General features: G+C 49.0%; 1 protein-coding gene across 1 annotated transcript; it reads right to left on the bottom strand.

Annotated features, from left to right (window-relative positions):
• Positions 1-2792: 2792 nt before the first annotated feature.
• On the bottom strand, positions 2793-21545 carry Cbx7 (chromobox 7). The gene is made up of 6 exons (XM_051189403.1): positions 21250-21545; positions 19446-19489; positions 11373-11438; positions 8323-8389; positions 5785-5869; positions 2793-5524 (listed from the first exon to the last, which is right to left on the bottom strand). Exons 1-6 carry the CDS (start codon positions 21316-21318, stop codon positions 5367-5369), a joined length of 489 nt encoding a protein of 162 aa, XP_051045360.1. The 5' UTR covers positions 21319-21545; the 3' UTR covers positions 2793-5366.
• Positions 21546-27039: the final 5494 nt, after the last annotated feature.

A 27039-nucleotide genomic window follows, 5' to 3' on the forward strand; every position in this document is an offset into this window, starting at 1 on the left:
GAAAGTACTATTGAAGGCATCTAGTCCCATGTCTCATACCTGCATTTCTATTTATTTATTTATTTATTTATTTATTTATTTATTTTTAAGGCAGAGACTCACAATATAGACCTAGCCTATATACAGGCTAGGCTCAAATGAATAATCCTGCTTCAGCCTTCCCAACACTGAGACTGCAAGTGTACATAAAGTATGGCTTGAGGTCAGCAAGGAAAACAAGTACAACAGAGGATTCTCAGGGAATATGAGGGTAGGTAGGAGATGCGTTGCCTCTCCATCTGTTGCCTTAGGTGATGATGATCAGCTTCAGTCATCATCCCAGCATTTGCCCAATGGCACAGACCCCCTAGGGCAGGTGTGATGGGCAGTGGAGGCTTTGTGAGGATTCAGCATAGATACTCTCTCCCAAGGCTGGCTAAAAGCTACTTAGGGTGATGACTTGTCCCATCCATCCATGGTGGGTCTCAAATGATGCTGAGCCTCAAGGAGGCCACTTACCAGTGTAATGACTGATTGGTCACCCTGGGACTCCTGACCCCTTAGAGCAGCCATTCTCAACTTGTGGGTTGAGACCCATTTGGAGGGGTCACATATCAGATATCCTGTGTAAGTGAATGCATTATGAGTCATAACAGTAGCAAAATTACAGTTATGAAGTAGCAATGAAAATAATTTATGGTTGGGAACTGTATTAAAGGGTTGCAGCCTTAAGAAGGTTGAGAACCACTGCTCTTGAGCATTTGCATCTGTTTAGCACCTAGTCACCTACGTCCTTGCTGCCATCTATTGGTGGCAAAAACATCAGATTTACTCTACAGGCCTTTCCCTTGCTGCAGCTTTAGAAGCAGCATTCTCCTAGTAGAGAAGATACAGTCGTGTGGGCATGGTCATCAGATCTGCTGCCCTGCCCCATGCAACATCATCCAGGGCAGCCAGCCTGTGGGGACAATGAACACAGCCCAGAGAGGGTTGTCTGTGCAGGCGGCATCTCTGGGTAAGATCTAGTATACACATCCAATGAATATGGCCCTGTCCAGGAAATGGCAAGGACTGGAAGCTGGGTAAGTCCTTCCCTGGACTTGCAGAATCTGTTCCTCCTGTGGAATGGAATCAGATGTCCTGTTACCAAGATGGCAATGCAGGGTGTTCCTCAGAAGCTACTAGTGGGGTCAACAGGAGAAACAAACTCACAGAACTCATTTGGAGGCTCCCCTGGTCCTGAGGTTACTACTTCACACCCAGGAGAGGAGCTTGCTGGGACCTGGAGTTGTCGTCCCTGGGCAGTCTTACTGCTCCTAACCCCAGTGGAGACTAAATCAGTATAGGAAGCAACGACAAGTTGATGAAAGTAAGGCAGCTGGGCCCTAGTCCCCTTGGATGAATGCACTGACCAGTGGGAATGCCAGCTGAGGGGGCCAAGGAAAGGGACAAGATGAATGCTGTTCAGTATAACCTTGAAGCCAGTATCAATGGCCTCCAAGGACCCATGGCCAATCTTCCAAAGGCTCTTAAGTCTCTCTCTTATTATTTTTTTGTTTGTTTTTTGGAGATAGGGTTTCTCTATGGCTTCAGAGGTTGCCCTGGAACTAGTTCTTGTAGACCAGGCTGGGCTTCAACTCCAAGATCTGCCTGCCTCTGCCTCCTGAGTGCTGGGATTAAAGGTGTGTGCCACCACAGTCCAGCTGCTCTTGGGTCTCTTTTGCTGATTTTGCTGATCATAGGGCACCTCTTTGGAGAGTCCCAAAGAGTGTGGACTTACTGTGGAGTTCAGCTAAACAGAGGAGTGGCCCCCCACACCTCCAGGGACCCTCTTGACATCACCTCTCATCTTGCTGTGGGTGGATACATGGAAGGTCCCTTTCAGATCTCAAGTGACAGTAGACATCACTCAATTTTTAAAGATTTAAAAAAAATTTTTATTTAGTATATAGTGTTCTGCCTGCACACTTGAAGAGAACATCAGATGGTTGGATCATCATATAGTTTCTGGGACTTGAACTCTGGAAAAACAGCCAGTGCTATTAATCTCTGAGCCACCTCTCCAGCCCGACATCACTTTTTAGTACAGGGTCAATACAACAAATGGGTGGTTGGGGAGGTGGACACTAGCACATGCAGGGCCACCCAGTGAGGGGTTGCCCTACCATGCCATTCTTGGGACTGGGCAATGCAGTGCGCATATCAGGAGTCACGTGTCACAAATGACCCCTTGTCCCTAAGTACTTCTGTGGTACATCCCTTTCTTCCACTCACTTTGTTCCTGTGACCCCCAAAATAATCTCTCACAGAACATCCTGGTCTCAGGCTCAGCTTTGGGGATAACTCAGGACACCCCCAAATCTATTTCTTTTCCATGTCTATTAGCAGATGTGGGGTCCAACCAATTACCCAATGTCCAAACTGGAAAGTCAGGCATGATGTTGGTGTGTATGTACACACATGTCCACCCCACATTCAATCAGGGAGGAGAGTGATTCTTCCCCTGCCTTCCTACATCCACAGTGTAAGCATCTTTGCTGACCCCCAGAGTTCTAGAACAAGATACTCTTAGGAAGATGCAGGGGAACAGTGAAGCCCACAGTAGTCCCAATCTCTGATGACACTACAGGGGCCCTGCCCCTAACTACCTCATTTCTGTCCCCAGTTGATTTTCACTGGTGGTCTAGAGGATTGGGAAATTGAATGATTTGTCCAGATCATGAGCTACAGTTGGGAGACCTGGAGCCGCAGCCTAGGAGTGGGGAGTGTAATGTCATACAGCTCTGACAACACCAAAATAATCAGACACATAGGAATTTTAAAAATAATTTTAATGTATTTTCAATAATTTTTGCCTAGTCTACCAGATAAATCATCTAAATAAATAGATGCTCTACAGTCTCTTACCCATCAGTACAAAAATAAAACCACATTCTGACCTGCTGCCTCTCCCCAGCACACATCCCAGGGGAAGGCTTGGACCCTCCTCACCCCTCCCAATACATTCATGTAGTCTGAACAAAGCTCGAAGCTCATTCTGTGCAAAGGAAGCGGTCTTGTGCTGAGACCTGGCAGCCAGGTGTGGCTCACCACTTAAAGCAAAAACCTATACCACCTCACTGACACTGAGCTCCTTCCCCAGTGGGCAGGAGGTGGGAGGAACTTGGCAATGAGATCACCATCTTACCAGATGATAACCACACAGCCCAAATGGGCAACTGTGGCATTTCGAGTGTCCACACCAGCAGTTGAGGTACATCTTTACCCCAGCCCAAAATGAGGGAAAAGTACTACCCAACCTCTACATTCAAATGGCAGGGCCAAGGGAAAGATAGCAGGTGGCCACCACTCCTCACTCTAGCGCTGGCCTTGTGGGTCAGTGTGTGTAGGAGGTACTGTCCACCCCATAGCTTCAGACTGGGTGAAGCCAGTGCAGCCTCTCAAAGCCTGCAGTGCAGCCTCTCAAAGCCTGCAGTGCAGCCTCTCAAAGCCTGCAGCGGTTCTCTCTAGGAAGCTAGTCCAGAGCAGTCCAGAGCCACATGACTGCCCAGAGGGATCCCCAGCCTAGGCCACAATTTCCCGAGCTAGTTGGTGCCATAAAAAGTCGTGTGAGAGAAAATGACACTGCCTGCTGCTAAAGACACAAGACAGATACCTGGAATGCCCCCTTCTCCCCACCCCCCCAAACCCCAAGCCTCATGATCCAAGTACAGGCAATTAGTCTCATGCCACTAGGGACAGGGAGCTTGTCATCCACTGGATGCTGCCCCCAGTACTGTGGGCCAGCAAACCCAGGTACAAAGCAAAATTTTAACCACCCACCCTCACCTTCTCTGCCAGGAGCTAGGACTCCTCCTGACTCTCCCCGCCCTGACCTACCCCAACATTCTCTAGATTCAGGATCGAGGTGAAACAGTCACCCACAGGAGGCTGTCCCCAATGGAAGCACTGAGTTAACCCTGGACAATTGAGAATTAAGGAGGAGGGGGAAACCAGGGACTTGAGAGGCTTGAGGACAACCCCCAGACACAGGGTACAGGCTCTTTGGTTTGGGAATGGGAGAGTCTAGGAGTCACCTTATTCTTGCTCATGTAGACTCTGCTGGCCTCCCAAAAACAACAGAATTGGGGGCTGCTGGGACCCAGCCACATAGGTTCCTATGGTGGCAGTGGGTGAGGGAGCATTTCAACCTTGACCAGGAGTTTCCCTTCCTCGGGTAGGAAGGTATTAGCCTATAGGACACCTGTGCAAACTAGCAAACTTCCCCTCACCAGGAACACAGGCTTTAGTACAGCCTGACTCAACATATATCATAGTTCAATCCTCACAAAGTAGGAGGGGCACCCTTAGCTGTGTCATTCAGGTGGGTGGGGAGGGAACACAGTAGACAAGGACTGCCCTGAGAAAGAGAGGGGACACTCCCTCCCCGACTGCCCACACCCACTGGCATCCAGATCAGCTGAGCTGCAGCGTGTGGGGTCAGCTGAAAGGGCTGAAGTCACCTGAGTCAGAAAGAACATGAATTCCTGTGGGAGAAAGAAGGGCCAAGTGTCTGCTATCCCAGGTGGAAGTGTCTGCACCTTGCACACCTGAGCCCGGTTCTATCTGTGGCTGGAAGATCAGATGCCACCAGGCCCAGGCTGAGCCCAAGCTGTCTGATGCTGTCACATGCCAGATGTGCAAGGTGGAGTGAAGGTGCCATGACAAGTTCATTTGTGCTGTGAATTACTCCATGTTCACCGGGTCATTTTCCAAAGGTGTGCAAGGTCCACGTGGACAAGTCTAAAGACATGGGGCAGGGGAGAACACACACAGGCAGTGTGTCCACACTGGGGTGGCTGGATGTGTTCACGGACATCTACACAGGCTAGTGATGGAAGGGACAGCACATTCAGAGGAGGCCTGGTAGGCAGCCTCTTCTCTGGTCCAGGCCACACCCTTTGTCCTGATCCTGTCCCTGGTGGCCAAAGCCAGCCTCCATGTCCCACCACAAAGCTGGAGTGGAAAGTTCATAGTCAAGACCCAAGCCAAGGAACAGGGAGGGGACACCACCAGTGAGCTAGGGTGATTGCTCAAAGCAGAATCTGAACCTCCTGGGCTCGGACTCCTAGGATCAGCCTCTGCAAGATAATGACAGAGGCATACTGGGCAGGGGAGCCCATCCCCATCTGCCCTGGAGATGAGACCCAGGCAACACTGCCTTCCCTCCCTGTGCCAGAGGCCCCTCTGCAAACAACCCTCATGGGGCAAGGCCAGGGTGGTGGGGCCTTCCCCATGCTTTTGCTTTTGTTTTTTTAAATAGTGTTTGCCCTGCTCCCAGCCCCTCCTGTCTCTGGAAATCCTCACCCAAGCCCCAAGGGACACAGTTTAAGAGGGGAAGCCGATGTTCACAGCTCCCCACTTCGGTCTCGGAAGAAGCCCTCGGCGGCCTGAGCCTCACGGAAGGTGACGGTGACAGAGTTGGCAGTGATGTCAGTCACGGTCACTTCACTTGAGGGGGGTGTGGGTGTCCAGGGAGGGGGCCCACTGGCCAGGTCTGCTTCGGCTGCAGCCATGGGACAAAGACACAGATGAGACGCAAGTTGGCACTAAGTGGTCAGTTAGTAGTAGTGGCAGCAGACAGCCCATTCCCCAATATGCTTGACACTGGATGCTTAGGGGCACACATGCACCTGCCTAGCTTACAGATGGGCAGGGGTCAAGCCCAAACCAGTCCTCACTATTCCACAGCTGAGTGGTCTCTAGGCCCTCTGGACAAAGGTCAGACACCTTTCAGGCTTTGAGGTCTTAGGATAACTGCCTTACCCTCCTCCTCTTCCTCCTCCTCCGGGGGCTGCTCCATAGGCTCCCAGTCATCGGTGGCCTGCAGGACATCTGGGGCTGGTGGCTCCTGCAGGGAGAGCTGTGATGGCTGTCGATGGCTGTGACTCTCCAGGTGGGGCCCGCTGTGTGGCGGGAACTTCTTGCGTGAGAGCCGCAGGTACTTGTGGGCCTTGCGCGGCTTGCGGAGCAGGAAGGGCAGGGTAGACACCAAGGGGCCCTTGTCCACCAGCTCAGCTGCCCCTGCCATGACCGCCCCCTCGGAACTCCCTCCCTGCTTCTGAGTGGGTGTGTCAGAGAGAAGCAGAGCTCCTCCTTGCCCTTGGCTTTGTGGGAGAGCTTGGACTTTGCTATACAGCCACTGCTGCTGCAGGGGCAAGCCAGGGCCTGGGTCAGCCCGCCTCCCACTGCGGCTCCTCTGCTCACGCTATTATTTTTCCAATGTACCCAAGTCTGTTTCACCTGTACGTCCCCTGTCCATGAGCCAGGGCAGACACCAGTCAATCTCTATACCCACTGAGCTCAGTCATCTCTCCTGGCCACAGCATGGGCCTTGTCTCCCCAGCCAGGGTCACGGCTCATCCATATCAGAGCAGTACACAAGTGTTTATACTGAAAAGTAACCCACAGAGGTAGGGCATAGCTCAGTGGCACAGTGCTTCCCTACCACATGCAAGATCCTGGATTTGTTAATGAGTGCTTTGCAAAGTTCAAAATACTAGATTTCTTAAGTAGACACGTTGAGGAGGTTTTTTGCCTTTTAGGAGGGGGTCTTTGCCTCCCAAGGACCCTTGAAAGCTGAAACGGGCTCTTCAGGGAGATGGCAGAGGCAAAGGGAGAAGTTGCTGCTGGGATCTGGGGGTAGTCCAGCTGCAGGAACAGCACCCCACCTGATCTTCACAGCTAACTTCCCTGGGCCTCTGCTGTCAACTCAACCTCAGTGAACAGAACAGGATGGCACACACACACACACCCCTAAGGAGTGGAACTCTAGAATGGGGAGTCTGTCTTCCAACTAACTAAGAGTAAAATTTGCACAGCTTCAGAAAAGAAAAACATTCCTAGATCAAGGCCAAAGAAGGTCCCACATTACCATAGGACACCATCAAATGGGGCCATGAGGTCACAAACCCTCCAGGTGGAGGAAGTGAGGGCATATGCCAGTCCCACAGTCCACGCTGCCCAGTAACCAGCATGTACATATGGTGTGGGTCACTGGCAGGAGGAGGAAAAGGCTGCCACAGGTAATCTCAAGGCTTTCCCTGAAGCCAGACCTAAGGAGACTTCAGGGTTTCACAAGCCATCTCATGGGAAGTTCCTTTGGGTCCTTTGTTACCTCACCCTGCCAGCTCTAGTCAGAGCTGGATTCTACCCTGCTCTGTGACCCCAGGCAAACCCCAAGCCTTGCTGAGCTGCAAGTACTTCATCAAAGTAAAAAACACACAAGCCTGTGTCCAACAGCACTGCCTTCTGGACCTATGGAGAGTGTGACTTCAGCCAAGGCCATAAACACTTATCTGTGAGGACACCTCCATAAGAGGACCTATCGATCTCCAGCACATGCAGAGCAACTGGGCAGCCAAGTTTCCTGCCCCAGCCCATCCTGAATGTATCTGAGGCTAAGATCACAGCTGAGACAGCACCACACCACCTTCTGGACCCACAGAGACCACATAACATGATAATAGCTCCATTTTCAAGTTGCTGTGTTGGGGTAGTTTGTCACACAGCAGTGAATGTCTGATACAACTACCTTGTTTTGCTGTAGAGAGGGGATATGTCCACTTGTGATGTGTGCTGGGTGCTTGTCTAGCAAAGATCACTTTCCTTCCTAGGGCCAGTTTATGACAAATCCCTTGGGTCATCCCCACCTAAAGGCAAGGCATCCTGTCCATCAAAGAGAACCTGAGATAATCCAGCACCAAGAGTGGTTAAACGCACACGAACCACATGCCCAGATGGGCCTTATGAAATCAAGAACAACACACTTTCACCCATCCCCTTATAGATGACCTGCCCAGAATCACTGAACAGCGTGGCTTCATACTCTTTTGGCTTCTATACCCAGATTTAAGGCATCCCGAGAGTGAGCAGAAACCTCTAAGGCAGGACAACACAGGCTTCATGGTCTTCTCCTGACACAGACACAGTTCTGAGTCTGCTGTTCCAAGGTCATATTCAGAATGCTAAGAGTGTCCAGTTCTTTAAGGTGGCAACCCTAGCCTACCATGCTTTTTTCCTCAACACTTAAGATCCTCAGTTATTTTGTGTTTTACAACATTTGAAGTTCTCAAAGACTAGCTACCTGTCTACCCCAGCGCAGGCTGACTTCCCTGGCTCCAGCTCTACACGTGGCTTTTACACAACCCCTTCTACTGAAATGTACACTGAATCTTTCCACAGTACCCTGGGTGGTGCTGGGTAGGGTGAGTAAATGGGCTCCAGGGCCAGTGCACATGCAGGTGGGGGCAGGCAGTGTCGGGCAGGGTAGGAGGAACGGGGAGGCTCAGAGACAGTGGTTACCTGCAGCAGAAGCCGCTTGGGTTTTGGACCTCTCTTCCTATACCCCGATGTTCGGTCTCTCTCCTCCCTGGGAGTGTGAAGAAGGTGGCATTAGACAAAGAAACACTGGTGACATCTAAGGGGAAGCATCATCTCCCATGGGTCTGGGTTGGGGACACAGGCCACCCCACACCCCCCATTGGGGTAACATTCAACTTCCAGGGCTCAGCCTTTACTCTGAAAACATATAGGCCCCTGCTCCATTCCAGGGCCACACAGCCCATGGTACAGGGGACCCTGTAAAAATGGAGCTCTACCATCTACTCTCACTTAGCTTTGGGTATCTTGGGACACTAAGGACTATAGCAAGTTTCTTGGCAAGGGGAGTTTGACCCAGCCAATCCATTTGGGACCTACTGGGATATGCAGAGGGGTCCCACCTCACCTAACTGAGTAGGAGAGGGGATAGAGTGTCCTGCAAGGTGCTCTCCTTACAAAGCCACCCTCAACCCATATGACACAACTCAAGATTCCACATGGCAGTGTCTTGGTTCACTCCACTCATCCCTTGTAGTCCCACCACGAAGACCTTGTACACAATAGAAAGAAAGTGTAGCGGAACGCACTCATTCTTCATTAAGGCTGGGAGACCTTAGGCCGCCTCTCCTCTGGGCTATCCATAAACCAGTCTTCCCCAAATGTCTTAAACTGGTCTTCCTGGTGGCAGCTGCCACACCCCTGACAGGCAATTATCTCCTGATTGGGAATGGACACTTGGCCTTGACCCTTCCCACTGCTTTCTTTTCTTTCTTTTTTTAAAAAATAATTTATTTAACTTTATTTGCATTGGTATGAAGGTGTCAGATCCCCTGAAACCAGAATTACAGACAGTTGTGAGCTACCATGTGGGTGCTGGGAATTGAACCTGTGTCCTCTGGAAGAGCAGAGCTCTTAACAACTCTGAGCCATCTCTTCTGCCCCTCCCACTGCTTTCTTTGCACAATCTAAGATAGTCCACACACCTGAACATGGTGGCACATGTCTATAATTCCAATACTTGGGAGGTAGAGGCAAGAGGACTACTATAAATATAAGGCCAGCCAGGTCTATATAATGAGTCTCAAGCCAGTCAGGACTATATAGTGAGATCCTGTATCAGAAAGCCAAGACAGTATATAGGACTCTCTCAGTGACACACCCTTTAGACCAGTGCTTCTCAACCTTCTTAATGCTTTGACCTACATACAGTTCCTCATGTTATGTGATCCACAACCATAAAATTATTTCCATTGCTACTTCATAACTGTAATTTTGTTACTGTTATAAATCATAATGTAAATATCTGTGTTTTCCAGTGGTTTAGGTGAACCCTGTAAAAGGGTTGACTCCCAAAGGGGTTATAACCTACAGGTTGAGAACCACTGTTTTAGACCAAGATCTCACCAAGAAGCAGAGAGAACAGAAACTGTGGGACAGGAACAAGTTAAAAGCAATGATAAAGGCTGGAGAAATAACTCAGTAGTTAAGATCACTGGCTGCTCTTATAGAAAACTCAAGAGTCAATGCCCAGCACCCACATGACAGTTCACAGACCAGGGGGATATGACACCTTCTTCTGGTCTCCCAAGGTACTGCATGTACATGGTATATTCACACATACACATAAAATGAAATAAATATTAAAAAGAACAACAGGCTCTTCCCCTTTCCTCTGTCATCATACACCGTGGTTTCTCTATATGTCTTCTCAAGACTTTCAGAATCAAGTGATTCCTGGCCAAGAAACAAAAGCATAACTGTCCTATTCCTCAAAGGATTCAGATGGAAACTGGTAACAAAATCAGGTACGATTCCAAGAGAAGACACTGGAGGAGACTAAGGCTGGGTCTGTAAGGAGTCAGATAATGGTAAAACTGAGAATTGACACTGAATTGTGGTCACTGATCAATCATACCAAAGGAGGTCAACATTTTAACCTGGAGACTTGGTCATGTTTAAGTTGGAGGAATGGTTTGTCCAGTAATAAAATGTGAAGTCTTTCAAAACAAACAACAAAAAGAGAACAACAATGAAGATACATCCTTTGAATCTTTAAAGGCTTCCAGAAGCCTTTGGGGAGAAGCAATAGTGTAGCAATGAGGGGCAAACTCCCTAACTGCTCAGGAGGTTTAGATTCCCCATTCCAATGACACCCTCCTTCCTGTGTCAAGAGATTACCATGAAGTGGCCAGGCCTTTAATCCCAGCACATGGGAGGCAGAGGCATGTGGATTTCTGTGAGTTCACGGCCAGTCTGGTCTACAGAGTGAATCCCAGGATAGCCAGGTCTATACAGATAAACCCTGTCCTCCCCCTGCCCCCCAAAAAAGGTTCAGCAAGTAGGAGAAAGAAGAAAGTGGGTCAACCCCAAGTCCAGGTAAGTCAGGGCTACAGGGCAAAAACTGGACTCTGTAAAAACAAGGCATGGGGTAGGGGACACTGTTGAGATCTTTCAGCTAGTACACAGCTCACTGCTAAGTCTGACAACCTGAGTTTTATCCCTGGGATCCACAGGGTGGGAGAAAACCAGTGCAAGTTACCCTTTAAGCTGCATACACGCACAGTGGCACTCATGTGTATGGGCATGCACATACAAATGCAACTTAAAAAAGGTAACAGTTGTGCCACACTTCGTGGTCCAGGTGGGAGCCATGAAGCCCATGGGAAGGCGGGATCATGACTCTCAGCAAGGTGCTAATGGGAGGTCAGAGGCCAAACCGGAAGGAAGCCTTCTTCACATCCCTGGCTTTGCTTGGCCTCATCAGACTTCCTTTTTTGCCAGGGAGTAAGATGCTGGCATTCCCACATGGGATGCATCTATCTGTCAGTGCTTCTGAATGAACCCTTGGACTGGAAGCAAAAACTGGCAGACAGGGAGACACCAACAACATACAGGAACAAGACTTTAAGTGCCTATCACCTTTCCCTGCTACACACCCCTAACCGACTCTTGCCCAGGGCCAGGACCAGCAGGCTTCCTGAGATATCTTGGAGCTGGCCTCAGGCCAGGCTCCAAATAGGCAGGGCTCTTACTTCTCCTCGTAGGCCATGACAAGGCGGGGATCCAGGATGTGTTCCTCTGGCTCCCATGTGCTGTACCTGGGGAGAAGAGCAAAAGGTCAGAGATACCCTGCCATCACCAGTGTCACAGAGGCTGTCTTTTGTACCAGCTTCTCACACAGCTTTGGCCAGGCCTATGAGGTGTGAGAGCCCTAATGTAACATAGGCTTTTTCTGTGGGTGCTGGAATTTGAACTCAGTTCTTCATGGTTGTGTAGTAAGTTTATATACTGAGTAATCTCTCTCCCCATACCTTTTATTACTTAGATATTTTTATTCTGTATCACAACTCCCCTCATTTGTGCCACACTGTTATCAGACTTCTACTATAGACTCCAATTAGATCTAATATCCTCCTGAGGCCTAAGGATGCCTCTGTTCCTCATCCCACAGCCTGGCAGGGGCTCCAGGATCAACCTATCTGAGTTCAAATACCAGCTCCAACCCTAGCTGACTGTGTAACCTTGAGCTACGTATTCTGTAGCCCCGTGCTTCCCTATCCCTCTCTGTGAAGAACTCAAGTACTAACTAAAGGTCTCAATGCTGTTCATTGTAGTACCTGGCAGAGAGAAAGGGTTTTTATGTTGCTCAGTCCCAGCTCTAGCCATCAAGCAAGGACCTTAGAGCCCCTTCTTCCTGAGCCTGGCCCACAACAGGTGTCTGGTAAATATCTAGTGATAACAAGTATCTTAAAAGAATACAAATAAATTTCTAAAGCAGTAAGTGGGAATACAAGTAGAATTTTTCTTTCTCTTTCTGAAACAGAGTCCTGGAACTTGCCCTGTACACCAAATGGCCTTGTCAGAAATCCACCTGACTCTGCCTCATGAATGCTGGGATTAAAGGTAGACACCACCACCACCTAGCAAATATAAAATTCTTAATTAAAAATCAATGGATGGATGCCTGGGTGTGCTGCTCTACATACAGAGTTCTAAGCCAGCCAGAACTATTAATGAGACCCTGTCTCAAAAAAACAAAACAAAACAAAACAAAACAAAAAACCATGCTCAATTATAGCACTCCTGTGCATGCACTCAAAAAAACTATTGCAGAAACACTTGCTCACTTGTGTTCATTTCTGCTCTATTCATCATGGTTAGGAAATGGAACCAGCCCACATGTTCATCAAGCAACGAACAGATAGAGATAGTGAAATGTGGCACACACATGCAATGAAATTTTATTCAGATGTAAAGAAAAATTAAACTATAAAATTCACAGAAAAACGGATGGAAGTAGAAAATACACTAAGTTACCCAGGTCCAGAAAGACATCACCACATGCTCTCACATAGATGGAGCCTAGCTGCACGTTCTCTAGGTTTTTTTTAATCTGATCGAGACAGGATTTCTCTATTGGAGCCTGTCCTGGAACTCACTTTTGTAGACCAGAGTGGTCTTGAACTCACAGAGATCCACCAGCTTCTGCCTCCTGAGTGCTGGGATTAAAAGGTGTGTGCCACCACCACCCTGCCCTAACTGCAGATTTTCAAATTTGTTTTAATTCAGTGTGTGGAGGTCAAGAAACTAGAAAGGTCCCAGGAGACGGAGGGAAAGAAGTAGGAAGGGGAGAGCAGAACCCAAGCATCAAAGCTGGGCGGAATGCCAGGGGTGGAAGGCTTAAGTGGGGATGAGAGTAAGGGATGGGGGAGTTAATCAAAACTACAGATGTCTGAAAAGTCAATGGAAAACCCACTCAGCTGTAAGCTAAATTTTGGGTTTTTGTTTTTGAGACTGGGTTTCTCTGAGTAGTCCTGGCTGTCCTGGAACTCACTCTGTAGACCTGGCTAGCCTCGAACTCACAGAGACCCACCTGCCTCTGCCTCCCGAGTGCTAGGATAAGCTACATTTTAAAATACAGAGGTTGGAGATGGCTCAGCTGTTAAGAGTATGGGCTGTTCTTGCAGAAAGCGGAATTCAGTTCCCAGCACCCAGGTCAGGCAGTTCACAACTGCTTGTACTGCCTAGCTCCAGGGGGTGGTCCATGCCCTCTTCTGGTCTTCTTGGGCACCTGCACTTATGTGCGCATAACCACACATACACACAGAACTACTACTACTACTAACAACAAAATCACACATATATATTTTAAAAGAGATTAAGGGTTGGTAAGGTAAAGGCCAGCTTGACAATTGAGTTTGATCCCTACTACCTACCAGGTAGACAAGAGAACCAAGTTGTACTCTGCCACAGTGAGACCTGAATGTTCCTTCCCACAAGTACACACACACATATAGAATTTTGAAAAACATGATCGTGAATGGGGCTATCCTCCATGAGAGGATGGTGCTGCTCCCAGAAAGCACAGGTTATTTAATGAAGATGGCAGAACCAGGCATGAGATGCCTCCCTATAAGATGCTTGACAAGATGGACTGAGGGCCCGAAACAAAACAGGCTATTGTCATTGTTCTTGGTTGCCCACCAAAACTAGGTGGTAGGACCCTGATGCTGAAGACACTGTATATTTTGATTATAGGACATAGACAATCAAGCTAAAACTGACTTGGGGGCTTCTTATTGGTTAGTTTTCATAGTTCTGAAAGGTACTATGTAGGCTGCTGGGGAGAAAAAAAAAAAAAAAATCACTGATAGTCTTACCTAGCAATGAACCTTGCTTGCTATAATATTGACCTACTAGGCAAGATGCCACCAACAATGCAACAGAGGCATAAATGGTAAGTAACCAACTTCTTTCTGATTTGACAAAGTTTATGTCTGGGACTGTAAACCTGGTTAAAATCCCATGGGAGAAGCCGGGCATTGGTAGTGGAATCTCTGTGAGCTCGAGGCCAACCCAGCCTTCAGAGTTTCCAGGAGAGCAACACCATACAGAGAAACCCCGTATCAGAAAAAAAAAAAAAAAAAAAAAAAAAAAAAAAAAAAGGAAGAAAGCCCATGGGAGAGAAATCATAGCTCCTAGGAGGGAACCTATCTGTTGTTTTGCTGAAGGGACATGCTGTCAAACTGCCTTCAAAGTATTTGTTTATACACACAGATCTGTGCTGCTCTCAATGTTAGAGAAGCTGTTTTTTTTTTTCAGTAGGCAGAATAATGCAGACTCAAAAATAGTTAAAAGTACAGCCAGGTATGGTGGCATATACCTTTAGTCCCAGCATTCAGGAGGCAGAGGCAGGTCAATCTCTGTGAGTTTAAAGACAGTCTGGTCTATAGAGTGAGTTCCAGGACAACAAGGGCTATTACACAGAGAAATGTGGAATAGAATATTTATTTAACTGTGTAAAGATGTATTGCTGCTTCACCTTGCCTACCTAAGGCACCTGATTGGTCTAATAAAGAGCTAAATGGCCAATAGCTAGGCAGAGGAGAACTAGGTGGGGCTGGTGTGCAGATATAAAAGGGGGCCAGCCAGCAAGACAGACATGAAGAAAGCAGAAAAGCAGGATGGACAGTATGTAGATGAGGGAGTCTCAGGGCAGCACATAGATTAATAGAAATGGGTTAAGTTATAAAAGCTAGCTAGCAACAAACCTAAGCTAAAGGTCAAGCACTCATAACTAATAAGTTTCTGAGTCATGGTGTGGGGGTTGGTGGTCTAAGAAAGCCTGCTACAGAGCAACCCTGTCTTAAAAAACACAAATGTCTAAGTGCTAAGAATAAGTTAAAGTTTGAGTGCTCAGCCCTAAATAGACATCTATATAGCTTCCCTCACCAAATCTGAGGCACATCACAGAAGGACAGGCAGAAATATGTTAAGAGCCAGACAAGGAGGACTGTAAGATGGACACAACAGAGCTAACACACCCCTGAACTCACAGGAGCTCTATCTATTTGTACAAAATGGAGCCTATCAACAATACACTACAGATGAGAGAGAAGCACACCAAACTATGTCCCTAGCTGAGGAACCATTGGCAGTCCATAGTTGCTGAGAAAGTAATTTTTCTTCAGAGATACAGCTACTAGCAAGACAACCATGACCAGGTAATTAACCCCACATCCATGCATAAGCGAGCAATCATACTTGAAACTCAGAGACTATAAACATACACGCATGGGGACGGTTCGGAGATGAAAGGGAACTGGAAACCTTTAATTCCACACTCCCAAGGCAAGGCAGGATTTCTGAGTCCTGGAACTCCCTCTGTAGACCAGGCTGGCCTCCAACCCAAGAGACCCACCAGCCTCTGCCTCCCTAATGCCGGGATTAAAGGCTTTCGGCCACCATGCTCAGTGCTATATAATAATAATAACATAATAATAACAAAATAAAATAAACAGACCAAGGCCATGTTCTATGATTTAGTGCAAGGTCTTCCTGAAGAATGCACAGAACTGGGTAGGAGGGGACATCAGCAAGGAGAAAGGAGGCAGAGACCCCTAAGAGCTAAAACCTTTCTCTTAAGTCCCAGGGACACTGGACCTGGAAGAGAGAGGGGCAGGCCATCAAGGCACGGAACTCTTCCTTCCTTCCTCCTTTGTTACTCAGTTGACAGGTGGGATCTTGGGCTGCCCCTAGGGGTTCAGCAATGAGCATCAACCATCCCCAGCACGCAAACTCTTCTCCCTGTCTAGCAGCTATCTTTTAATCATCCTTAGGAACCAGGTTCTTGTGGCTTCCTGGCCCAACTGGACCAACGCAACTGACTCAAGTCAGCCCCAGGTGTTCTAAGAAAGCTGCTGAGCTGACCCTGACCAGTGCAGGTACAAGTCATGCCTCCTACCAATACAAGGAGACCCAGTCTGCCCACTGTACGCTCCTTGCCTACTAAGCCCTCTCTGGCCTGCCCTGCCCACTTTCAGGCCCATTCCTTACTGCTGCAGCTACTATATGATTCCTGGTAAGTCCCTACCCTTCTCTGTACCTCGTCTAAAGAACAACTGCCCCCACTGTCTGTCACAAGTGCACCAAGGGTACTTTGAGGAATGCCCTATAATACTTCACCAAAGCAGATTCCTAAATAATCACTCCAGTTTACAGATTTAAAAGCAGAGGCAAAGTTTGAGCAACTTGCCAAGGTCATCTCGTTGCACTCCCCATAAGCTGGAGCATCCCTGGGCAAGATTACTGCCTATATCTAGGCCCTTTTAGATCTACAAGCTGTGAAATCACAGAAAAAGGCGGCCAGAGTCCTAGAACCAATTCCCAAGGCAGGAAAAGGTAACAGCAGGAGGGATGGAGGTGGGAGGAACGCTAACCCCACCCCCAGGCAAAGAGAAGCAGCAGGGTCCATAACTGGCTAAAAAAGTGCCGCGGTAAGGATCTGGAGCAGTTAGAGAGAGCTCCCGCAGGGTGAGGGTGGGAACACAGATCACTGAAAACCTATCTGGGCGGGGCATAGCCTCTGCTGGAGATAAACACGATCACGTGATCGTGATCCCGCCCCCCCTCCCGTTAAACAAGCTCCGTCACCGCTCCCAGAGCTGGGGTCAGACCATTGGGGTGGGGCACAGCACCCCAAGCAAGACAGGTCTCCTGGCCCTGGCCTGCCTTGCCAGGGTGGGGGAGGTGACTGCTAGCTGTATGCAGAAACCCAGCGAGCTGGAGCCACGCGGAGCCGGGCAAGCGGCAGCTCCAGCTCCATGACTCTAGTTTCAACCGCCCCAACTGCTGAACCTCATTCTAAAGCAGGTCTCCCCGCAATCCCTTAGCTTTTAGTTGTGGAGAAGATTCAACGTGTTAAGCCACATGACCCACATACTTGAGTGTGGCGCATAATAAAATCCAAGAAGTGTTCATTAAACCAGCTTCAGAAGCCTAAGAGTTGCAGGCATGGTTGCCAGGACTAAGCCAGGCTTCTGGGCCTAGAGAGGGAGTCGCTCTGTTCTGTACCTGGCTGTCAGGGTGCATTAGTGACTCCTAGCGGGCTTCATTTAATGGAGACACAGCCAAGTTAAAGAGTTTTGCCTTGCATCACTGCTCGTTGATCATAACCAAAGTTCATAAAGAGACATGATAGTCTGACACTAGAAAATCTAACAAGACACACGAGGGCCCCTATAGTGTCATTGGCATGTATACCAGAGGTAGATCAGAATCTCAAATAAGGACGCTCCATCTGTAAAGTATGCCTGGCTCATACTGGGGCTCTCACACTGGCAGCTTGGTCTTTCTGAAAAGATGGGGACTATTATGCATGCGGAGAAAATATGGAGATAGGGAGTAGTAGGGTGCTGGGCAGGCAGAGGCAAAAATGGAATACCCAGGGGTCTCTAAGGCAAACAGCATCTGCAGCAATACCTTCTGCCTGATGCCCCAGGAGTTCTAAGAGTTCCCCTCTATCACATTCACGGGAAGTGGAGGCTGTTGTTTGTCTTTTGCTGGGGAGAAAATGGGCAGGAACAAAATGGCTCTGCAGTGGCCTAGCAAAGGTACCTTCCTGTTGCTCTGAGGAGGGTAGCTACAAAATGGGAGACCCTCACCCTGGCCAGACCCCCAGGTCTGACACACCCACTCTCCTCTGCTCCAAGTCAGTTCCCTGAAAACCAGCTGGACCTGGCCAACACAGGTGGCAGGCATTGTACAAAATGGATGTTGTGAGGTGGGGGTTAGCTGTTATGTTCCTGTAATGACCTCCTATGAGCCTCAGTTTCTCCATCTGAAAAGACCATATTATTCTAAGGAAACTCCTATTTGGAATGGAATCTTTCCAACAGGAAAACAGCTGAAGGCCCACTCAGCTGACCCTGTACGAGTAGTTCAACTCAGAACACTGTTTTAGGAGAGGCTTTCAGGGTTCATGGTTAGATCAGCAGGCTAAGGAGTTGCCCAAGGGCTCCTAGGTGCCCACTGGGAAGCCAGGCCTGAAATCTAGAAGCAAAGAAAGCAGAAGGCATCACCCTCAGGTGATCTAGTCAAATGGCTTCAGAAAGAAACAGAAGAGTTATCAAGACCCTCATTCCCCTTCTCCTCAAGGAAGTTCTCGATGTGGTCAGCTGCAGCTAGCTGTGTGTGCACAGCAAACTGAGCCCTATTCAGGCTCACTCCCTTTGCCCCTTTGCCCAATCCAGATGACCACTAGTGACCAGTGGAAGGCCACTTGGGAAAAGAAGATGGGGTAGAATGGAGGAAGGGGTCATCAGCATACCACACCTGGATACCTGTGGTCCACTCTGAACCAACGTCTAGGCTTTCACCTTGCCAGGTTAAGCAGCCTGTAAGAGAAGTGAAGTCCCAGGCCACTGAACCCACTCTGTAGAGGAGGAAGTCGAGGTGCTTGGGACTGACTTCCCCTCTTCCCACCATCCCTCCATGATACCACATGTCACAATCACAGGTCAGCCCTCTCCCTCCAACCCCCCCCCCCCCATACACACAAGAGGAGAAGAAAGTTCCAGGGCTGTCAGAGCCATCAGGAAAGCAGAGGGAGTTTCCAGAAGCCAGTCTCTAAGAGGCAGGGCAGAGCATCCACAAACCAATAGACAGGTCCTATATCTAGCCTGTTCCCAACCCCAACAGCTCTTTGCTGGGAGGTGACTGGTTAGTGAGAAGGTTCCTCGTCAGGCTTTACCAGCAGAGGTCCACTAGCTGTACTAGGTATCATACCTAGCTCATAGGAGAGGCCTGAATAAATGGCTAAGCTTAGTCCAAGTTCCAGCTCTACCTCCCCTTGCAGTGTAACTTGAGGCAAGCTGCTTCTGCCTCTGACTCCAATTTTCACCTGAAGAGCTCATAATCACACCCCCTTAAAAAGAATGCCTGTACGCTTACTCTGTAGACAAGAGAGTACCATCCAAATGCAAGATGGCCAGGTTTAACCCCTTCCTATGCTACTGCACTGACTACTGGGAATCCACTGTCTAATGTTCCCATCTCACCTAGCACTCACTGTACCTGTTCCACATGGGGACCCCCTCACTTGGCCATCAGCCATTGAGGAAGCCAAGGTGCTGGGCCTTAATTCCCATGGCCAGAAAAAGGGGGCAGGATGAGGAGACAAGCAGGAAACCCCCTAGCAGAGGGGACCTGGGGCCTTGAAAAGCTGGTGATTTAGTCAGGGTTTGCCATTCAGTCATAAAAGTGCCAGGAGCTAAAGTCAATGTGGGGAAGAGATGATAGGCAGGGAGCACACACAGGAGCCTTACTTGGGGGGCCATCCTTTCCACTTCACCAGATATTCCACTTTGCCCTGTGAAAAGAAAAAGACAGTAAGATACACACCCCCTTACAACCACCTGCAGGACAACAAAGACCAAAGGACCCTCTGCAACAGTACAGTAGTACCAACCCATGAATGGCAAGGCTCTGTACCAGACCCTCTCAACCCAGAGACAACTCCCCGACACTCACTACTACATGACCATCCCATAGCCCTCGCCCTGATGCAGCATGGTAGGTGCATGTGGTCCCAGACATCCATGGAATCCAAGATAGGAACTCATGTCACAGAGGAAACCTGAGACCACATGGAAGCATGTATACATAGCCATGCACAGTGGCTGAAGTCCCAAGCCAAGACCAGTTTTCAAAAGCGCTACTGGAGACCCTAACTTTCTTCTCTGGGAGGCTGCCCAGAGGACCCTAATGAAAGGTGGCCAGCCCTCCCCCACGGGGGAGCCTTTAAGTGTCCAGCCAAGGCCCATGTACTCGCTGAAGCACATCCAAGTTCTCCTTCCTAGCACCACACAGTGGACAGTTCTTTATGAAGAGCACTTAAGTCCGACAAAGGCATCTGTGTTTACTTCCTCCTTTCTCCTGCTGCACCTGTGTCCTTTGCCAGAATACCAACCGAGAAAAGAAAAGAGAGCTTTGGGCTCAGAGTGGTACCTATAACACAGCAGCTTCCATACAGGTTTGTAGTGCTGAGCTGAGCTAATTAAGTGTTCCCTCTTTGACCTACCCCTGTACCCTGTCGGAGATGATGGCTATACCCACTTCAGTCTAGTACCCTGGCAAGGCAGGGACAGGAGGCAGCTCTAACCAATAGACAGTCATAGTCACCCAAGTCACCCACTCCGAGCCCACCCAAACCCGCCTGCTGAGTATCCCACAGCAGGTGCCTGCACTTGAGTCAAATGGGAGAACCTGGCTCCCAAGAGCTTCTCAAGGAGTTGCAGGGAGAAAGGGGAAAGGGAAGAGGCCCTTCTATAGATCCAGAAGCACTTTCCTCCATGCAAATGCCCAGATCCAAGTACACTCTTAGCAAGCACGTGCACAAAGAGCATGCACTTGAGGTCTGGACCGGAAACTCCAGGCTGAGGTGTGTGGTCCTGAGCGCCGCAGAACCGCCTCCTCAAATCTCAGGGTTTGAGTGGAAGGCCTTGGCAGAGGGGGCGGGGCTTCGAGGATGCCCCAACAACAGTGGCCCAGGCTTCGGAGGAGCGGCACACGGGTGGCAGGTGGGGGAGGGGAGGATTGGGGGAGGAGAAGAAAGGTGTGCGGAGGGGGGGGAGGGAGACGACTGGGATCGGGAAGGTCAAAGTCCAACAGGAAAACCCAGAGAAGACTCTTCCAAAGCTCTGCTGCCAACTTCAAAGGGCTTGGTACTAAAACACCAGAGGGCCGAGTTCGAAACTCACTTCGGCTCTAACGCACTTCCAAGTTGCTTCCTCAACTTGAGCCTTAGACTCCTCGAAAGTGAGCGTAAAGGGAACGAGGCGGAATGGAGCTCAGAAGCTCTAGTCCCGTCCTCATCTCCATCCCAGATGGCCTCAGATGCACCAGCATCTCAGGGCAACAACTTTAACTCTACTGGTCCTACCTGGTGGCGGGGAAAGTAAGGAACGAACTTTGAGGCGGGCCAAGCAGCGCAGGGTCCCCAGGTGTCCCCCGGTGTCCCCCACCCCCACCCCCGCACCACTTTCCGATCTGCCCGACCTGGAGGGGGCGGTGCTGGGGAGCAGGAGGCGACCTCGCCGCGTCGCGGGAGCCGCCCCCGAGCAGCCTCACCTTCCGCACGCGCTTCTTCCGGATGCTCTCCACCGCAAACACCTGCTCGCCTATGGCTGACAGCTCCATGCGGGGCGGCGGGCGATGGGCCGGGGGCCGGGCCGGGTCGGGGGTGGAGCTGCGGGGCCGCGGCCGCTGCGCGCGATGCTCGGGCCGGCGGGGACCCCGTCAGGCTCTGCCAGGCGCGCACGCGCACGCGCGCACACCCCCTAGCGCTCCCTCACGCCGCCGACGTTCCATTTTTGAACCTGCGCAACGTTTTCCTCAGCGCCAGCGGACGGGCGCGCGCGCGCGGGCGGGACTCTGAGAGCGCCCAGAGGGTCAGCCCCGCCCCTCCCTACCGGGACCACGCCCCTCACGGTCTGGGCCACGCCCCCTCCCAACCCCGCCTGCTCGCCAAGTTGGGAGGCTGGCAGCACATCTGATGTTCCCGACTATTTTGGAGCTTGGGATTTGAGCGCAACGATCTGCGGTACAGTTCATTTCTCTATTCGGCCTCTGAGCTGGACGTGATTATTTCCCCCAAATCCTCCCAGTGACTCGGAAGGTCCGAAAAAGTGTGGCCATGAAACCGAGAGTAGCAGGCCTAGTAATCTCAACACTTGGGCATCTGAGGCAGGAGAATCAGGAGTTCATGGCCAGCCTGAACTACATAAGACCCTGTCTCAAATAAATAAATTAAAACAAGGGCTGGAGAGATGGCGTTGTGTTTAGGAGAAACTGCTGCTCTTTCAGAGGACCTGGTTCGGTTCCCAACATCCACATTATGGTTCACAACCAAAGTTCCAGGGAATTCAGTGCTATCCTCTGATCTACGTCGCACGTACGTGGGCAAGCAGGCCATCATTCATACACATAATCCATTAAAGAATCTTAAGGCTGAAGGTAGCCCCCCAAGCACTGGGGAGGCAGAGCCAGGCGGATCTGTGTGCTCGAAGCCAGCCAGGGCTGCTTAGAGAGAGCCTGTCTCAAAAAAAAAAAAAAGTGTGGGGGCCGTGTTATGCAGATGGAAAACCGTCATTTGCTTCCCTTCGCACAAAAGAGACCTGGCGGGGCGGGGACCGTGGCACTGCAGGAGGGACGGATAGCAAAGCTTTCCCACCCGGAGCGCGTAGTATAGGCAGGCCTGAATGGTGCCTCTGCGCCCATCCCTCCAAGCCTCTACCCATCACACCCTGACCACCTGTAGCTGGTGCAAAAAGCTTGGGTCACACACGTGAGCGCGTTATCCGGAGGGCCCAAGCTAGGCAGTAACAATTCATCTCAGGTGGAGACCCTTTTTTGCTGGCAGCAAACAGAGTAGATTCCAGTGGTTTCCCTCCACTACCTTGGTTTTCTGCACTTTTGCCGCAACTAAATGTGGACCGAACGAACACTTAATCCCGGAATCGGCCCTAAGCCTTTCCCTACAATGGAGGTCGGGTCGGAGTCTCCCCTCCTCCAGGAGGTGACTCGGGGCCGCCCCTCCACATCACCACCCCCACAAACCGGATTCTTAACAACCTCCTCTCCCCCTCCTCCACCCGGGTGACCCAGTGAGCTTTCTACAACCAGACCCAACCAAGTCACCCAGTGCTTAGAAACATCCCGTAGTTCCCTATTCTTAAAATAAACTCTAAACACCTATGTCCAGCGAAGAAAAAAAAAGGAGGGGGGATGCTAGATGGTACCTGAGTTTTAACCAAGCTCAAAGGAAGCCAGAAGGCAAAGGACGTCAAGTCCCTGTCACGAGAGAAAATTAGCATCATCGACAACTGTATATTCCGTGGAAATATCTGCTAAGAACAAAGGTACAATAAAGACATTTGCGAAGACATACAGTAGGAATTTGACCATCCCCAAGGGGAATTCCAAACGAGGAACTGGGGGGTGGGGGAGGGAAGAGGGGGGGGGAGAGACCGGGAAAAGGTCTGATTCAATGAGGAAGAGGCAATGGAAAACACTGGTGGTACAAAAGCAGAAACCGCGTTTTCCAGAGAAAAACAGACGGAAAATTAACAAGATCCGCGGGTAACTAGGGCGACTGGAATTCAAGTGTGCTAAGATCTTTACATATCCCTGTGCACAAGAGTAGAGGGAAAAGGAGGAGGAGGAAGAGGAGGAGGAGAAGAGCAACCAAGCAAGAAGAGAGAAAGATGAAGAGGATGGAACTTCAAGTATCCTTTGACTCCATAAACTAGTGACTTAGAGGACTAATGCTGTGGCTAGTTTTAAAAAAGACAGGCTGCATGCAATACCAGCAGAGGCAATTTACACCAAATAACTACAAGGGGGTGTTTGGAAGCAAGGATAGTAAATGGACAGAGGGCAGGCAGCAGGCAAATGCTAAGGGAAAAGGTTGGCACAACTGTTTAATTATGAAGGGAAATGCATCACAAAGACAAAGGAAGCCCCTTCACACTCAAGGGTCCACTTCACCAGAGAAGGGTTTCAAATTGGTATGCAAAACTCCACAGTTGAAAGAGCAAAAACCAGAAGGAAGACACTTCCAAAAACCAGAAGAGTCCACAAATTAGACTGGGAGGGTTGCCGCCCTCCCCTCAGTGGGCCAGTGGGAAATGTTTAGTACAGGTACAGGAAGGAGACCTGAACATGACTCCTACACTTTTGACTTATGATTCTAGAACACAGTGTCAGCACCAAGCAGCAGATTCTTTTTAATACAGAAGGAACATTTACCAAAACAGCTTCCCTCAAGAAAATTTCAATACATATAATAAGGTGAAGATTTAAAAAAGCAAAAAAGTGGATGGAACAAGAAAAAAAAAATCCTGAGTGAGGTAATCCAATCACATAAAGACAAACATGGTATGTACTCACCCATATATGGATTTTAAACATAGAGCAAAGGATTACAATCCACACTGCCAGAAAAGCTAGCAAACAAGGAGGACCCTAAGAGAGACATGCATGGTCCCCCAAAGAAGGGGAAAGGGACAAGATCAAGATCTCCAGAACAAATTGGGAGCATGAGAGGAGGGGAGAGGGGGTCAGGAGAAAGAGAAGGGGAGAGGAGGACATGAGGGAACAGAAAGACTGAGTCAGGGAAGAAAAGAGGAGAGCAAGAAAAGAGATACCGTAATAGAGGGAGCCATTATAGGTTTAAAGAGAAATCTGGCACTAGGGAAATGGGAAATGTCCAAAGATCTACAAGGATGACCCCAACTAACAATCTGAGCAATAGTGCAGAGGCTACCTTTAATGCCCTTCCCCTATGATGGGATTAATAACTACCTTATATGCCATCCTAGAGCCTTCATCTAGTAGCTGATGGAAGCAGAATCAGACACCCACAGCTAAACACTGAGCAGAACTCCTGGAATCCAGTTGCAGAGAGGTAGGAATGAGGAGCAAAGGAGTCAAGACCAGGATGGAGAAACCCACAGAAACAGCTGACCTGAACAAGGGGGAGCTCATGGACCCCAGTCTGATAGCTGGGAAACCAGCATAGGACTGACCCAGATGCTCTGAATGTGGGTGTCAGTTAGGAGGACTGGGCACTCTGTAGTGGATCAGTATTTATCCCTAGTACACGAATGGTCTTTGGGAGCCCATTTCACATAAGAGGGATACTCTCTCAGCGTAGACACATGGGAGAGGGCCTAGGCCCTGCTCCAAATAATATGGACTTTGAAGATCCCCCAAGGAAGGCCTCACACTCCCTGGGGAGCAGAAAGTGGATGGGATGGGGGTTGGGGGAGGACAGGGGAGAAGAGGGGGAGGGAACTGGAAATGACATGTAAAACAACCTTGTTTCAAATTTAAATTAAAAAATATTATCATTAAAAAAAAGCAAAAAGGGCTGAGAGATGGCTCATAAGTTAAGAGCACTGACTTTTCTTCCAGAGGACCTGGGTTCAATTCCCAGCACCTACATAGCAGTTCACAACTCCAGTGCCAGGGGACCTGAAACCCTCACATAGACAAACGCCAATGCACATAACATTTTTAAAACTTAAAAAAAAAAAAAAAAGCGAACTGAGTTCCATCTCTAGAACCCATGGAGAAGTAGAATTGGCTTCACAAAGTTGTCCTCTGACCTCCACACACGTGCTGGTACACACACTTAAACATATGTAATACATGGGGCACACATACAATAAGTTAAATTCAAAACCTTCATATAAAGATAACATGAAAAGCCCCAAATATTTTGAGATTAACAAACATGTTTCTAAATAACTAATGGATCAAAAAAATCATAATAAAATGATAAAAATATCTTAACTGATTGAGAATGAAAAGTTTTTAAATCCTGAGAAGCCAGGCACTCAATGGTGTTCAAGTAACCTGTGACCCCAGCAATGAGGAGGCAGAGGCAGGAGGATTAAGAATTCCAGGGTAGGCTTGGTGGTGATGGAACAGGTCTTTAATCCCAGCACTTGGGAGGTAGAGACTGGAAGATCTCTGTGAGTTCAAGGCCAACCTGGCTTTAAAGCTACAGAGAAACCCTGTCTTTAAAAATAAAAATAAAATAAAATAAAATTCCAGGGTATGAGCTGGAGATATGACTCAGCAGTTAAGAGCATTCTGACTGCTCTTCCAGAGCAGAAGACTGGGGTTCAATTTCCACCAACTACATGACAGCTCATAACTGTTGGTACCTTCAATCCCAGAGCCCTCGAAGGCACTAAGTGTGTATGTGATACCCAGACATACAGGCAAGCAAAACACGGGGTTTCTTTTCATAGCCCTGACTGTCCCAGAACTCACTCTGTAGACCAGGCTGGCCTCTAACTCGAAGATGGGCCAGCCTCTGCCAACCAAGTTCTGGGATTCTTCCTTTTAGAAGAGACTAACCATCTGGCAAAGATAATCAAGAAAAAAGAGAGAAGATGCAATTAGCTAACACCAGGGTTGAAAAGAGAAGGGCCTGCAGAGTTTTGGGAAAGGAAAGGAAAGAGATACAGGAAGATTATGAATAATTTTATTACAGCCCCTTGAAAATCTAAACTACAGGGGCAAGTTCCTAGAGAAACAGCCGTTAACTGAAAAGCACTCAGATGAAGAAGGCTCCCTTACAGGACCCATTCCTGGTGACTTGTGTGTAGGTGTGGAAAAAGGCAGTCCCTGGCCTCAGAGTCCCTGGATTACAGGTATATACCACCAAGCCCAGCTTGTGTTTTTAAAATCAAAATAAATAAGGACTACAAGGAAATAGCTTACTCCCCTGATGAAGGTATCTACAAAAGAAGAAAAAAAAAAAAAAAAAACTACAGCAAATTTTCTCTTTAATGATGAATGCTGAAGTCACCTGCTGGAGATGGATGGTTGGGTGAGTTCAGTGAGACCCCCATTTCCATTGCACACTATACTGGAACCAAAGAGCAAACAGTCAACCCCCAACTCCTGGTCAAGAAAATTGAATCTCTGGCTATGATGGAGGCTTACAATTCCAGTTGGGCTGGTTCGAACCCTTGAGCTAAGGACCACCCCTAGGAAGACAAGCTCAGCCTAGGACATGCTAAAAAGATTCATCCCAGGTGCTATAACTCACTAAGCAACCATTAAAGGGTCTTGAGTTAGCCTGCTTTTCTGATTTGAGTAACTTTCCTTCATTTTGAGCTAGCCTTTGGAGGCATGCTTTCCTTAACCTTTTTTCCCCAGCATGCTGGGCTTCCTTATAGCTTCTTCTAAGTTTCCCTCCCCTCCTTGTGTCTGACCTCCATGCTGGTTTAAATGGTGTGGCCTTTCCCTTCTCTCTTCCATCTTCTTCCTCTAGACAGCTGCTGAGGGTTACGGCTTGCTGACAGTTTTTCTAAAACTCTAATCAAACTGTCCTTGTGCTTT

Source organism: Phodopus roborovskii, unplaced genomic scaffold (assembly GCF_943737965.1).
Source record: "Phodopus roborovskii unplaced genomic scaffold, PHOROB, whole genome shotgun sequence".
In the NCBI taxonomy this organism is placed as follows: domain Eukaryota; kingdom Metazoa; phylum Chordata; class Mammalia; order Rodentia; family Cricetidae; genus Phodopus; species Phodopus roborovskii.

Excerpts from the sequence above, each read along its gene's own strand:
- Cbx7 (XM_051189403.1), bottom strand. The coding sequence starts at position 21,318 with ATGGAGCTGTCAGCCATAGGCGAGCAGGTGTTTGCGGTGGAGAGCATC. Across the intron at positions 19,490-21,249 it reads GGAAGAAGCGCGTGCGGAAG|GGCAAAGTGGAATATCTGGT; the intron begins GTGAGGCTGCTC and ends TTCTTTTCACAG. Across the intron at positions 11,439-19,445 it reads TGGAAAGGATGGCCCCCCAA|GTACAGCACATGGGAGCCAG; the intron begins GTAAGGCTCCTG and ends TCTTCTCCCCAG.